The sequence below is a fragment of the Miniopterus natalensis genome, chromosome 2 (assembly GCF_054644295.1).
Source record: "Miniopterus natalensis isolate mMinNat1 chromosome 2, mMinNat1.hap1, whole genome shotgun sequence".
NCBI lineage: Eukaryota > Metazoa > Chordata > Mammalia > Chiroptera > Miniopteridae > Miniopterus > Miniopterus natalensis.
The window spans coordinates 93,419,181-93,432,282 of record NC_142082.1 but is presented as its reverse complement, the minus strand read 5'-3'; the positions used below and the strand labels follow the sequence as shown (position 1 = coordinate 93,432,282).

At 42.1% G+C, this 13,102-nt stretch overlaps 1 protein-coding gene across 3 annotated transcripts in view; it reads right to left on the bottom strand.

Annotated features, from left to right (window-relative positions):
• Positions 1 to 814: 814 nt before the first annotated feature.
• TUBA8 (tubulin alpha 8) overlaps positions 815 to 13,102 on the bottom strand; it is a 47,835-nt gene continuing 35,547 nt past the window's right edge. For all 3 annotated transcript variants that reach the window (XM_016195783.2, XM_016195784.2, XM_016195781.2), the window contains exons 2-5: positions 8,247 to 8,469; positions 6,645 to 6,793; positions 4,496 to 5,176; positions 815 to 1,874 (exon numbers count right to left, since the gene is read on the bottom strand). In XM_016195783.2, the coding sequence (XP_016051269.1) occupies positions 1,581 to 1,874; positions 4,496 to 5,176; positions 6,645 to 6,793; positions 8,247 to 8,274 (1,152 nt within the window). In that variant the 5' untranslated portion in view covers positions 8,275 to 8,469 and the 3' untranslated portion in view covers positions 815 to 1,580. The remainder of the gene's footprint in view (positions 1,875 to 4,495; positions 5,177 to 6,644; positions 6,794 to 8,246; positions 8,470 to 13,102) is intronic.

Below are 13,102 nucleotides of genomic sequence, written 5' to 3'. Positions count from 1 at the left end.
TGTTCCCAACCCTGGATATCTCACCAGTAGTTTAGAGCCATCTTGATATTTCCTAAAATCCTGCCAGAGCTGCCAACTTCAGGGAAGAGGTGCATTAGTCATCTCCTTTGTAAATGATATATACACTTTTGTTTTTCCCCCATCCATCATTTTATGAGGCAGCAGTTGGTCACTAGGCCAAATACTAAAGAATAGAAATAGTGTAGGGTAGACAATAGAATCGGTGGTCCATCTCCTACTCTAACAAACTCTCTAAATCTCAGGTTCTTCATTTGTAAAATGAGAAAATCTATTATGAGACTGTTGGGAGGATTAGAGATAAGGTATGTATGTATATAAACTATAGTCAAAATTCTACTTAAAACCTTCCAGTGCTTTTGTGTATACTTGTTTCCACATCTGTGTTTTTGCCTTATGCTTGTTTACTTCATATTACTTAACACTGAATTATCTCATTTCTTTCTTTGTGTGTTTACTGACCAGGAGATGTGTCGGTCTTATTCCTCACTCCAGAAATTTCTGTGATGGCTCTTTTCTTCATTCAGGTCCCCATGAGACCTTCTCTGACAACCCAATATAAAGGAGTGGAACCTCAGTTCTCAAACTTAATTTGTTACGGAAGGCTGTTTGAGAAGCGATTTGTTTGAAAACTGAATTATTTTTCCCCATTAAAAATAATGTAAATTAATTTGTCCCAGACCCCCTTTTAACCTTTCTTATATACATGTCTAATGTACTGTTTAATCTATAAACACTTTAAAAACAAAAAGGACATGAAATGTAAATGAAAATTTAACAAAAAGGAAAGGAAATGTACAGTAAAAAATGAAACTTTAATAAGCAGCAACAAAAGCAAAAAACACAAAAATATTCACAGCACAATTTCCTGAGATGTTAACAACATGAGGTTTAGTGGTAAATTGACTCATACTCACACATTCACTCCTTTGTTGCCTGAAAAATGTGTGATTCATCATATAGGTATCAGCATGAAAGGGTTGTCAGGTTGAGAAGCAAATTATTCGAGATGGGATACAGTTGAGAAGAGAGGTTTGACTGTATTCTCTCATGCGCTTCTCACCACTGTTTGTTTACTTCATATTAACACTATCTGAATTATCTCATTTCTTTCTGTGTTTACCGGGGCAGGAGATATGTCTGTCTTGTTCCTCACTAATTCAACTGCTTTTAGAACAGTGTTACTCCCTTCTCAGGATCTTTCCAATGCCCAGATCTTTCCTTTCCCTAGTATTTTACCACTCCCTGACCAGCAGGTTGTGTTTCAGGGTGAGCACAGCCTAATCCAGAATTTAAATTCCTGATAGGTCCCATCACATGTGTAACTTGGCTTCACCTTAACCCAGAGACAGTGACTCTCATTTTCTTTATTGACACAAAGTTGCTTTTACCCAAGGGAGGCTCTGAGAGAGCACAGCATCCATTTTCAGCCCAGGCACCCAAAGGTACTAGTGTTAAGCAGAGATCATGCTGGGAGTGTCATCTATGATTCCTAGAATAGTTACATGTGCTTGGAGTGGAGCAGCAAAATAAAGAGACACAGCCAAGAGGAACATGTATATTTAAAATTCCTCCCCTTCATTTTCTTCTTCAAATGAATCAGTCCCCACTTCTTCATAATCCTTCTCCAGGGCAGCCAGGTCCTCCCTGGCCTCAGAAAATTCTCCTTCTTCCATTCCCTCTCCAACATACCAATGGACAAAGGCCCGCTTGGCATACATGAGGTCAAATTTGTGGTCAAGGCGGGCCCAGGCCTCTGCAATCGCTGTGGTGTTACTCAACATGCAGACAGCCCTCTGGACTTTGGCCAGGTCCCCTCCTGGCACCACAGTGGGTGGCTGATAGTTAATGCCCACCTGAGGAACAGAGAAAGAGGAGGATCAACAAAAGAAGGGCAGCCAAAGAGTGACTGGTGATGAGGCAACCTCATCACATGATGTGGGAGCAGAACTCAGGCGCAGGCATGAGCATGAGACTGCAGGGCTGGGGGTGAAAAGAGGGGAGCAAGAGGTTGGGAAACAGGCAGGTGGAGAGAAGTGAGTGCTGAGAATGTAAAAGTGAGTGGGATTGGATACAGGCAAATTCAAGAGGAAGGACTAGAGAATCTAAAGACTGGTAAAGACAAAAACAAGAACAGAAATAGAAATGTTTGCGGGGAGATTCAAGTAGACAAATGAAGGTAATGAATGCAGTTGTGGGGAGGTGTACAAAACATGTTTATCTCTAAAAAGGGAAATAGATTACCTTTTAGAGGCAAATTAATTTCTAGACTGGAAATTATTATACAGTTTATTCTTTCCCAAATGGTCATTTGAAGTTCCTTTTAGTTATGTTGTCAGTAAATTTGGGGAAATTTCTCTGCCAAGGGTCAAGGGCTGTTTAAAAGGTCATGGAGATATTCCAGAGCAATAAATAAAAAGATCCGAAAGGCCCTGGCAACGGTGTTAGTGTTAACCAGGCCCTGTTTCTCTAAGGAGTGGTGCTTATTAGGAGAAAAGCAAGGACTCCAAGCAAAGAAAGTTAGTTAAAACTCTTGCCTGAACAAGCCTACTTCCCAGTTCTGATAGCATGGCAGGGTCCACCAAGCAAATCCAGCTCAATCTTATAGTAGGGCTACTATACTAGAAATCTTTCTTTTCCCCAGACACATCTCAAACCAAAGCCAAATCTAGAACTGTAGGAACCTGGAAGAAATCTAAAGTGACAAACTGTGATAATACTTATGGTACACTGAGATCCATGGTGCCATCCAAAAAATACCTCTTCTACCCAGGCCACAGTGCATTAATTTCCAATCTCTTCAATTCATAGCTTTAAAATACATGTTCTCTTGAGAGGTGGAGGTGGGAGTGGCAGCAGGCTATACAGCCAAGGTGGTTAACCCATTAAATGGATTCACAAAGGTCTACCATTCCTCTTAGACAAAAGTGACATCTTAGTGATAAAGGTGATGCTAAGGCAGGGGCAAAGACCAAAAATGAGAAGGGGAAGGGCAATGAATATGAACTCAGCCACATTACGTATTTTCCTAGATCTAGCCCTGATCAGCAAAAACTTGTTGCCTGGAGCCAACTCTCTTTTTTGAACAATAGTGTCCCTTGACCTAAGTCAAGTGGAGACAAACACCCTTGGGAAGGATGAAAGAGGAGGAAGTTCAGCAACATCTTCCCCACAGCCTATGCTTTTCTGAAAAGCAGATCAAGTTGATGGCACTACCTAATCTTTCTGGAATAACCCCAAAGGTTCAGCTTAAAATAAAGAAGAGAAAATGACCGGGGAAAGCGGAGGATCTCCTTTATATTAATTTCCCTGCCACCCTCACATCTCATTTTTTCTACTTTTTTCTTATTCATTTTCCTATTAGCATGTTTTGTTGTTTTTTTCCATTTGAAAAAGAAAAAAGAAGTGCATTTTTTTTAAGAGCTTGACCATTTTCACAATAGTAACCAGAACTGGCACATAAAATAGGCAGGGTCTTGGAAAAAGAGATTATGTATGTAGCTAGTAGAGCAGTGAGGAAGAATGCTACACTTCCTTACTCAGCAGATCAGCAAGGTCAGAGCTTCATAGGCAAATAGGTCAGCCAAGAGGTTGGCATATGGTGCCTTGTTTTTGTAAGTCCCACTAGGGAAAAACTGAGACATGTTCATCACTATCTCCAGTCTGGTGCTCAGTAAACCTCTGAATTATTAAAGGCCTGTCTGGGAAGTACTAATTAATGTAAATGGTGGTAGTTATTTTGCTGGTGGAATCTGATTAAAGACCATGGAACACAGGCCAAAATGATCAACCAGTTCACATGTTCAGAGCCAACTGCATGCCCGGCCAGTACAACTCAAAGGGGTGGCTTCATCAACATTCAATATTCAACCAGCCCTGTGATCCAGGGGTCTTCCCTTGATATTCCACATCTCCCCAAGAATATTTAATTTTTCACAATAAATTAAGAGAGGAACACATCTTTTGTTAAGAGGAAGGAATTACACTTCTTTGGCAATTTGAATAATTTGGTTAGCTCCATTTTCTAATCTATTGTCAGGTCACAACTAACTACACCCCTTAATCATGTTCATCCCATTTGCCCACACCTGTTCATTCTAGCTTGTCCACTCCTTTCTATAAAAGAAACATCCTTTTCTACCTGACCTGTGAAATGCATGCAGATCTTAGGATGGGAGCTGTAGAAATCTCTCTATTGCAATAGTGCCTCTACCCTTCTTTTTCTAATCCTTTCTAATAAGTTCCCCCCTCACCTAAAATAAATAAAATGAGTGGGTGACTTACTCCATTAATTAATTAAATTAATGTTACACTTGGCTTAAGCCCCTCTTCCCATATCATTCCATAAAGCCTGAAGTACCCATGGAATTGTATATCAGTCCAAGACCTGGAGTTTACACATCTTTCTCCCCCATCCTTGGTAGTCTACCTCTGCTTCTCTAGTTGTCTATCTCCTCCATAAGTCATCAGCTCTCACCTTGAAGCCTGTGGGACACCAGTCTACAAACTGGATGGTCCTCTTGGTCTTGATGGCAGCAATAGCGACATTCACATCTTTGGGCACCACATCCCCGCGGTAGAGCATGCAGCAGGCCATGTACTTGCCATGTCTCGGGTCACACTTCACCATCTGACTATTGGGCTCAAAGCAGGAGCTGGTTATCTCAGCCACGGAGAGTTGTTCATGATAGGCTTTCTCAGCAGAAATGATGGGTGCATAGGTGACCAGTGGGAAGTGGATGCGGGGGTAGGGAACCAGGTTGGTCTGGAACTCAGTGAGGTCTACATTAAGGGCCCCATCAAAGCGGAGAGAGGCAGTGATGGAGGACACAATCTGGCTGATGAGGCGGTTGAGGTTGGTATAGGTGGGGCGCTCAATGTCTAGGTTCCTGCGGCAGATGTCATAGATGGCTTCATTATCTACCATGAAAGCACAATCTGAATGTTCCAGGGTGGTGTGGGTGGTTAGGATAGAGTTGTAGGGCTCAACCACTGCAGTGGAGACTTGGGGGGCTGGGTAGATAGCAAACTCTAGCTTGGACTTCTTGCCATAATCCAGAGAGAGGCGTTCCATCAGCAGAGAAGTGAAGCCAGAACCAGTGCCCCCACCAAAACTATGGAAGATCAGGAAACCCTGCAAGCCAGAGCAGGCATCTGTCTTGAGAGAGTAAGACATGAGAAGAAACCATGAGGACAAGTTTCCAAGAATACCCTCATGTGAACAAAGGCAGGCAACCCTTCTGTCTGCCCCACTCCATCCCTCAACATTTTTATGTGGCTGAAATCAAAGCAGCCTTGATGGGGTAAGGAAACACAAAAGAATTGATCTGGGGAGGACTAGCTAAAATATGGGGTGGCAAACTATACATGCACATGCCTCTAGGTAGCGGAGGGTTTTGGTCCAGTGGCTTTGTTGAACCAAGAATGAGAGTTTCAGAACCATGGTGGTTAATGCCTACCCCCTTTGAGAGCCCCCAACTCCCCTGCCTTCATCATTTGATTCTGTGGAAACTACTGACATACACATCTCAGCCCAACCTTGGAAGGTGGCTCAGGGAAACAATTTCAGAAATATAAATGGAATCAGATAACCTGAGTTTTAATATAAATTTGCCATTTCCCAGTTGTACAAACTTAAGCAAGTTATTGAACCCCTCCAGACTTCTGTTGCTTCTTGGTTAAAGTGGGGCCATACAAAATACACTCATCTCATACAGTTATTGTGATAATTAAGTGAGCTAGCATAATATGCCAAGCAAGGACTTGACATGCAGTAAATACTCAATGTCAGTGCCTATCAGAATTAAGAGTATTCATAGATTCATAGAACTTTCCCATTGGGTATAATCTATGACCATTAAGTCCAATGGTTCTGAACTTTGGGGGATCAGACACCTTTGAGACTGATGATTATTATGACCCCTTCTCTAAATTGAAAAGGTGAGCATATAAAAAATTTGGCATCCTTAGCTCCCAGGAACCCTTGATCAAGTCCCCCCTTTTTCACTGGACAGATAAGGAAATGAGCATTCAAGTAGATAGTGACCACTCTACAACTAGGGCTTTCTAGTCAAATCAATCTGGTTTAAATCCTAAATCTGCCACTTTCTAGCTGTGTGACCTGGCCTAAGTTTTTGAACCACCCTGGCCCTCAATTTCTTCATCTGTAAAGTACAGGGAAGTGACCTCCTTCATATCATTATTAAGGGGATTAAATTAAGGAATATATTTAATCAACATTCATAATGGCATTTGTAAGTACTAAAATGTATCAACGATCACTTCTTCTTCTCTCCCAAGTTTAATGCTTTGTTAATCCATGCTTCCAACAAGCAAAGAGTTTAGCCTTCCTTATACGTGGAGTTTCCCCCAGACACTGCCACAGAGGATCAATAAGTATTAATGGGGCATCAACCTGTAGGGTAGTCCATGATGTCCAGATGGAGGAAAAGGCACCATCCCTGTGAATGCTTCTTACAGAACATAAGCAGGAATTCCCAAATCTTAGGAGCTCTATCCTGTAGTCAAGGGCCATATGCCTCCACCCATTCTGCTCAGAGGGCTATAAGTCTAAGCCTATTCACTTTAGCCTGATTCACCAGTCCCCTGCCCTTATAAACACTTACCAACTTCCTTATGCGGTCCAGCACCAGGTCAATGCTCTCCTTGCCCACTGTGTAGTGGCCCCGGGCATAGTTGTTAGCTGCATCCTCCTTTCCTGTGATCAGCTGCTCTGGATGGAAGAGCTGGCGGTAGGTTCCTGCCCGAACTTCATCTACCAAGAGAGGGGAATCATCGGGTCTTACTACCTCCATTCCCATTCGATTACCATATAACACCCTTCTGGGTCTTCACTTCCCTACCTGTAAAACTCTACTGAGGTGAAGCCAGACAACCCTGTAACAAACCTGCAAAAGGCTAAGATAATTCCCAGGTGACATAGGCACTAAAAGAACCAGAAGCCAGTGACTCAATCAAGTGTTGAGAAGCCAACTGCTCTCCTGACTGGAACTTTAAAAGCCTTAGGTTCACAAAGCTCACTGAACACTAAAGTCAATTGCCACTCCTTCCTTTTTCCCTTTTATTTTTTCTTTCATGCTGCAAAGTTATCCCCAAACTCAACCTGATTTCACTTGCATTAAAATGTTCTAGGGACACAGAGAAAGATTCAGGGTGATCTGCCCAGTTCCTAGGCTCTCCCAGGAATAATCCCCACCAACCTCCACCTCAAGATGGTAATAAAATATGCCAGGCATTAGAGATACTTTAGAAGGACTTTGAAGCAAAGCCATGCTTGGGGTTCTAGAGCTGCAGGAGCCCTAGAGAGGTTGTCAAGAGGACTCTGCTCACCTTTAAGGGTCCACATGAAGTGGGCACATAGCAGACCAGAAGCACCAGGCCCCAACTATACCTCCTCTTCCTTTCAAGGGTTTCTTACTCCCCCAGAGAAAGTACCCATTTGCATGTTGGCCCGTGAGGGTAATCTGCATTTTTTGTATTTGTACAAAGTACCCAAGGGCTGGAGTGCCTGGAGTCGGCTCTGCCTAAAAATTAGTGTTCAGACCTTACAGACATTTGCCCAGACATCTCTGTGAAACATCCAACCCTTGCTTGTTGAGCCAGCCTTGGAACTGAGGAAATCCTGACTGACCCAGGGGTCAGATCCAGGGAAGTGGTGCTTGTGGGGGAGGACTCAAGGAGAGACCTGAACTCTTGTTTTCTAAGATCCAAATGAGGTTCATGCTAGGACTCTAGCCACCTCTGGCTGTAAGAGAATATGCCTGCTATTACTCCATTTTGTGTGCCAGACTTTGCAAGTTATATCAAATCCATGAGAAAAGGTTGCAATTATTACAGAATCAGAAACATATACTTCAGGAAATTGACTATCTGGGGCCTTCCTATAATATCTAAAATCATTTGTATTTTTTACCCTTAGTATATTTTAAGCAATCTTGACAATTTTTTCTGTCTCCACAGGTTTAAGTATAGGGCATTTTGTTTGTACAGTATAGAGCTGTGATGGGAGAGCGGAGAGTCTTGGTTCCTATTGTGAGCTCCCCAAGACTGTGGAAAATTCAAGGAACTGACAGACATCATGGGGAGCAAAAGGGCTCTAGCTAAGCCATCTCCACCTTCCAGTTAGATATTCTGCTTCCTTAGAATCATGGACAAAGCTTCACAGTCTCATGTTGTTTTCTGTGGGGAGGGTCCTATCCCATACTCACCTACTACAGTAGGCTCCAGGTCTACCATGACAGCCCTGGGCACATGCTTCCCATTGCCAGTCTCACTGAAAAAGGTGGTGAATGAGTCGTCATCATTGATCTTGCTGGCTTGGGTGCCAAAGGTGCCATCTGCCTGAATGCCATGTTCCAGGCAGAAGAGTTCCCAGCAGGCATTGCCAATCTGAACTCCTGCTTGACCCACATGGACTGATATGCATTCCCTCTGTGGGGAGAGTGCAGAATATGGTCAGAGAGCCCTAGGACCCAGCCATGTTTTTGTCCTGTATCCCCCACATCTGAGGACTTGTCTTTCCTGGCATTCAACTCACAGGATGTCTATCTCCCCAACCCAGAACCAGGGTCTGAGGTCCAGGTGTCTGAGTGCCATTGCATTGGGACCAAGAATCAGCTCTGAAGAACCATTTTGTGGTTTGCTCTAAAGGTTGCTTTCTAAAGTTAATCCTTTGTACCAAGAAAAGAAAAAAGGGGACAATTGCACAAATGAAACAAGGGACTAATTCTAAACCATGAGACTTCTGTGCTGATGAAGGAGGTCAAAGAAAGAACCAGTGATAACAGAAGAAACTATCCCTAAATTCACTACTGTACACAATGATAGCATTCATATCTGTGCCTAAACCCTGACTTTCCTAGACAACAGGCACAGACACACGCAGTCTCAGAATATCATAGAGCAGATAAACATTCATGGAAGGCATATACTTTGGTGTATATCATGGGTGTAGTTAGTGTTCTAATCACAAACATAGGAATACGAAAGGGTTGAGCACCTGAAACTGACGTGTTATAAATGTCAAACACACACAGGGTTTCAAAACTTATTATGAAAAGGAAGGCAAAATATCTCATTCATAGTTTTTATATTAATTTCATGTTAAAATATGTTGGGTATATTGAGTTGAAAAAATATATTAATTCATTTCAAAAAAATAAATATTGGTATATCAGCAAGGGAAAATTGGGAACATATAAATTAGGCTCTTCCTGAACTCGGAGAAGTTGGAAAATTTCTCTGTAGCCACCATAACCTATTTCCTTGCCTATGTCTGGCCAAGTGTTAAATAAAGCTGACCTTTAGAGTGTCCTTACCTCTGTGTTACTCTGATGTGAAGTCACAATTACCTGGTTGATCCTAGCACTAACAGCTTCAGAGGCAGTGTGGGGGTGGGGGTGGGGGTGTGTAAGAATAAGTGTGTGAGTATGTGAGTATGTGAGTGTGTGTGTGTGTGTGTGTGTGTGTGTGTGAATAGAAACCAACCATGGGGTTTTGCTGGAGGAAGGCCTCATCTCCCCTACCACAACCCACCTGTAGGGAAGCCTGTAACTGCCCATGACTCCCACCAGAGCCCAACAGGAAAGCATGTGCTTGATCTGTGGGTTTCTATTCTTATCCATGACCCTACCTGGCATTTTCCATCTCCGGGTAACCCAAGCCAGGCGCAAAGCCTCCAGAGCACGTGGCTGGTCATGGAAACACATTGAGTACAGGTCAGAATATAGGACTCCTGGGAACTTGGAAGTTCTCTAGGCATGGGAGCAAAGTGGCTGCTCTGAGTAACGTCTCAAAGAGTCAGAGGCTGTCAGGACCCACTGCTCCCTAGTTCAGTTTTCCAAATAAACACCAAAACTACACCTGTCTCTATGCCCTTGCCTTTGGGAGGATAGAGTACAGGTGTTCACAACAGCCAGTAGATAATACAGCCAGGCAAGGATTACAACTCAGCTGCTTTTCCATGAACCTGGTGTCCAGGGAAAGGCTTCACTCACAGTGTTGCCCACACCCCCAGGTCTGACTCTGGCTGTATTAACTTACTTGCTATGTGACCTTGGCTGAGTTACTTAACCTCCCCTTGTCTGAAAATAATAAGTTAGCCATGGTTATTGTTGTCATCTTTACCAACATCAATTTCATTATTCTACCTTGTAGTTTTATATTCCACATGAAAGAGACAAGTAGAAAGATAGAGACTTCAGGTCCTCATTCCACTCACTTTTATTGTGAAGTCTATTTTCTTTCTTCACCTGAGGACTCAGTTCTGGCCTAAGAACAGCAGTGTCCCACAACCCAGGAACTACCCACAACCAGCTGTTAGCAACCAAACTATATCTTCACATCCAGCATGCAGCCGTGGCTTCCTAAGGAGGTATCTAAAGCTGAGGGAACATTGGAAAAGCCTAAAAGAAGCCTCATCTTACATGTCTTCATTCTAGGTCACCGCATCCTCTGTGGTCCCGACCTCTAGCCTACTGAACCTTGCCCCTTCACCACCACCACACCCCAACCATCCTCCAGGCCTATCTGTGGGGCAGCTTGGTCTCCAGTGAGCCTGCCCTTCTGAAACACTCTGGGCCTTTTTGGCAAAGATGCAGGGATATTTAAAGAAGATGAAAGATCACAAGAGGAACAGTAAAAGATCTTAGGGACTTGAAAACCATCGAATCAATCTCTCTCTCTCACACACACACACGCACACCCTTAGGAAGAACTATTTTCCCTATAAAATGGATTCACAAGAGTAACTGGAGGAATAAGAGAGACTTGGAAATAATTGATAGGTTCATAGGTGCTTCCAAAACCCAAAAATGGCCACACCAATCGAAGGAAACAGATCTCTCTCCATACATTCTGTCCCCACTAACTGGAACCAAGGCTGGGGCAAGGCATGTACGCAATGATCCCTGAAAGCACAGACACAAACACAGATTGGGATGATGTAGAAATATCTCAGAAACCAACTTGAAGGAGCTCCCACAGTCAAAGATGAAACACACTGAGCATCAAAACAAAGATTAACAGTACTTGATTGAAATAGGACATATATAAAAATCCACAAGTCCCTAGTATTGTGAAAAAAAGGAAACCGCCCTAAATAAAATTCATTTTTCCCCATCCAAACAGCCTTGTTGATGAGGGAAAGCTCTCTTTTTTTAACAGAAGAGTGTCAACTAATCAATGTAGAAGGAATGATACATTAAGAAATATTGCCAGGCCCTGGCTGGGTATCTCAGTTGGTTAAAGCGTTGACCCAACATGCCAAGGTTGTGGGTTCAATCTCCAGTCAGGGCACATACAAGAAGCAACCAATGAATGCATAAATCAGTGGAACAACGAATCAGTGTTTCTCTCTTTCTAAAATCAATCAATAAATAAAAACTTATAAATAAATAAAAAGGAATTGCCATATTACAGTTTCTAATTACATAATTGATTTGAACAAGGATGCCAACACCATGAAGTGAAAGGATGATGGGGAGCTGGATATTCAAGTAGTGCCAAAGAATCACTGTTACTTACAGGTCAGGAGGGGTAAAAGTAACCACAATGGTCACCAGCCTAATACTGGGATCAATCTTAACACTGCTAATAGTGAGAAAAATGAACAGTAAGGACCTCCTAATGTGATACAATGTGAAATACATAGCACCACCCATGAGGAATACTTGTCATAAATACTCAGTCTTGCCCTGGCCAGTTTGACTCAGTGGTTAGAGCGTCAGCCCTTTGACTGAAGGGTCCTGGGTTCAATTCTGGCCAAGGGCATGTACCTCAGTTGCAGGCTCCACCCCAGTCAAGGCATGAGCAGGAGGCAACCAATTGATGTGTCTCTCTCACATCAATGTTCACCTCTCTCAATCTTATTCTCTCTCTCTCCCTCCCAACCTCTCTCCCTTCCACTCTCTCTGAAAAAATAATGGAAAAAATATCCTCCAGTGAAGATTAAAAAAAAGAGAAATACTCAGTCTTTAATCTATTAAACCCTTGGATTTAGCTTCCATTTAATAGAAAACACAGGGATCAGAGCAATAAGTGACATGAGAAAACAATAAAAATAATCCAGAAGGTGGAACATTCTACATGGCAATTGGTCCAATCTTTTTAATTCATGAAAAATAAGGGTAATATGAAAAGAAACTTATGAAGCATAACATCTACATGTATGTAAACTTTGAATTCTGGTTTGAACAAGTCAAAATATTTGGGAGACAAATAGAGAAATTGATTAATTTTGTTAAGCATGATAATGAAAGTACAGTTAAATATGAAAATGCTTTTTTTTTAAGACTTATTTTTGAAGCATTTGGGGTAAACTGTCATATCACTTTTATTTTACTTTAAAATACTTCAACAAACACAGCAGTAAATATAGCATAAATATAATAATTATTAAATATAGATGATATATGGGTGGCATTATACTACTATATTTTTCTGAAGGTTTGAAATTTTCAAACAAAAAAGAAAAAAATTAAAGAAGGGAAACAGAGGAAGAGCAGTGGTAGGGAGTCTACTGATGATAATTACCTTATCCTGAAGGCTCTTCCTGTCCCATTTCACTTAGTCATCTATTCAACTAACATTTGTCAGGGCAAAAAAGAATTTTAAAGTTACACAAAGAAATCACAAGTGACACTAAAAGTTCCATGAGCCCATGTGGAGCACTAAGATCAGAGCCCTTACTCAGCATTCCAACTCTACACACACAAGTAGTAGCCCAAAGTTCCTCCATGGCACTCCTCCAGCTCAGGCACTGGGGTAGACCTCCCTAGTCACTTGGCTTCATCACTGTCCCCATCCTCCTATTACAGAGGATATATGAAATCTTATGCTAACCAGCAAAATAACCTTCTGATTAAATAACATATAATGAAAAATGCTTCTTCCCAGATCAGGGAACAGGATATATGCCTTAAAACAAAGGCCCAGTTTGTCATATAACATTAATGGCATTTTAAGCATATTACAGAAACTAGCTTCGAGGAAGAAGGCTGACTCGAGCAACTGGACATTCTGGCTCCAGGGACTTGCTGACTCTCAACCATAAAAACTGAACCTC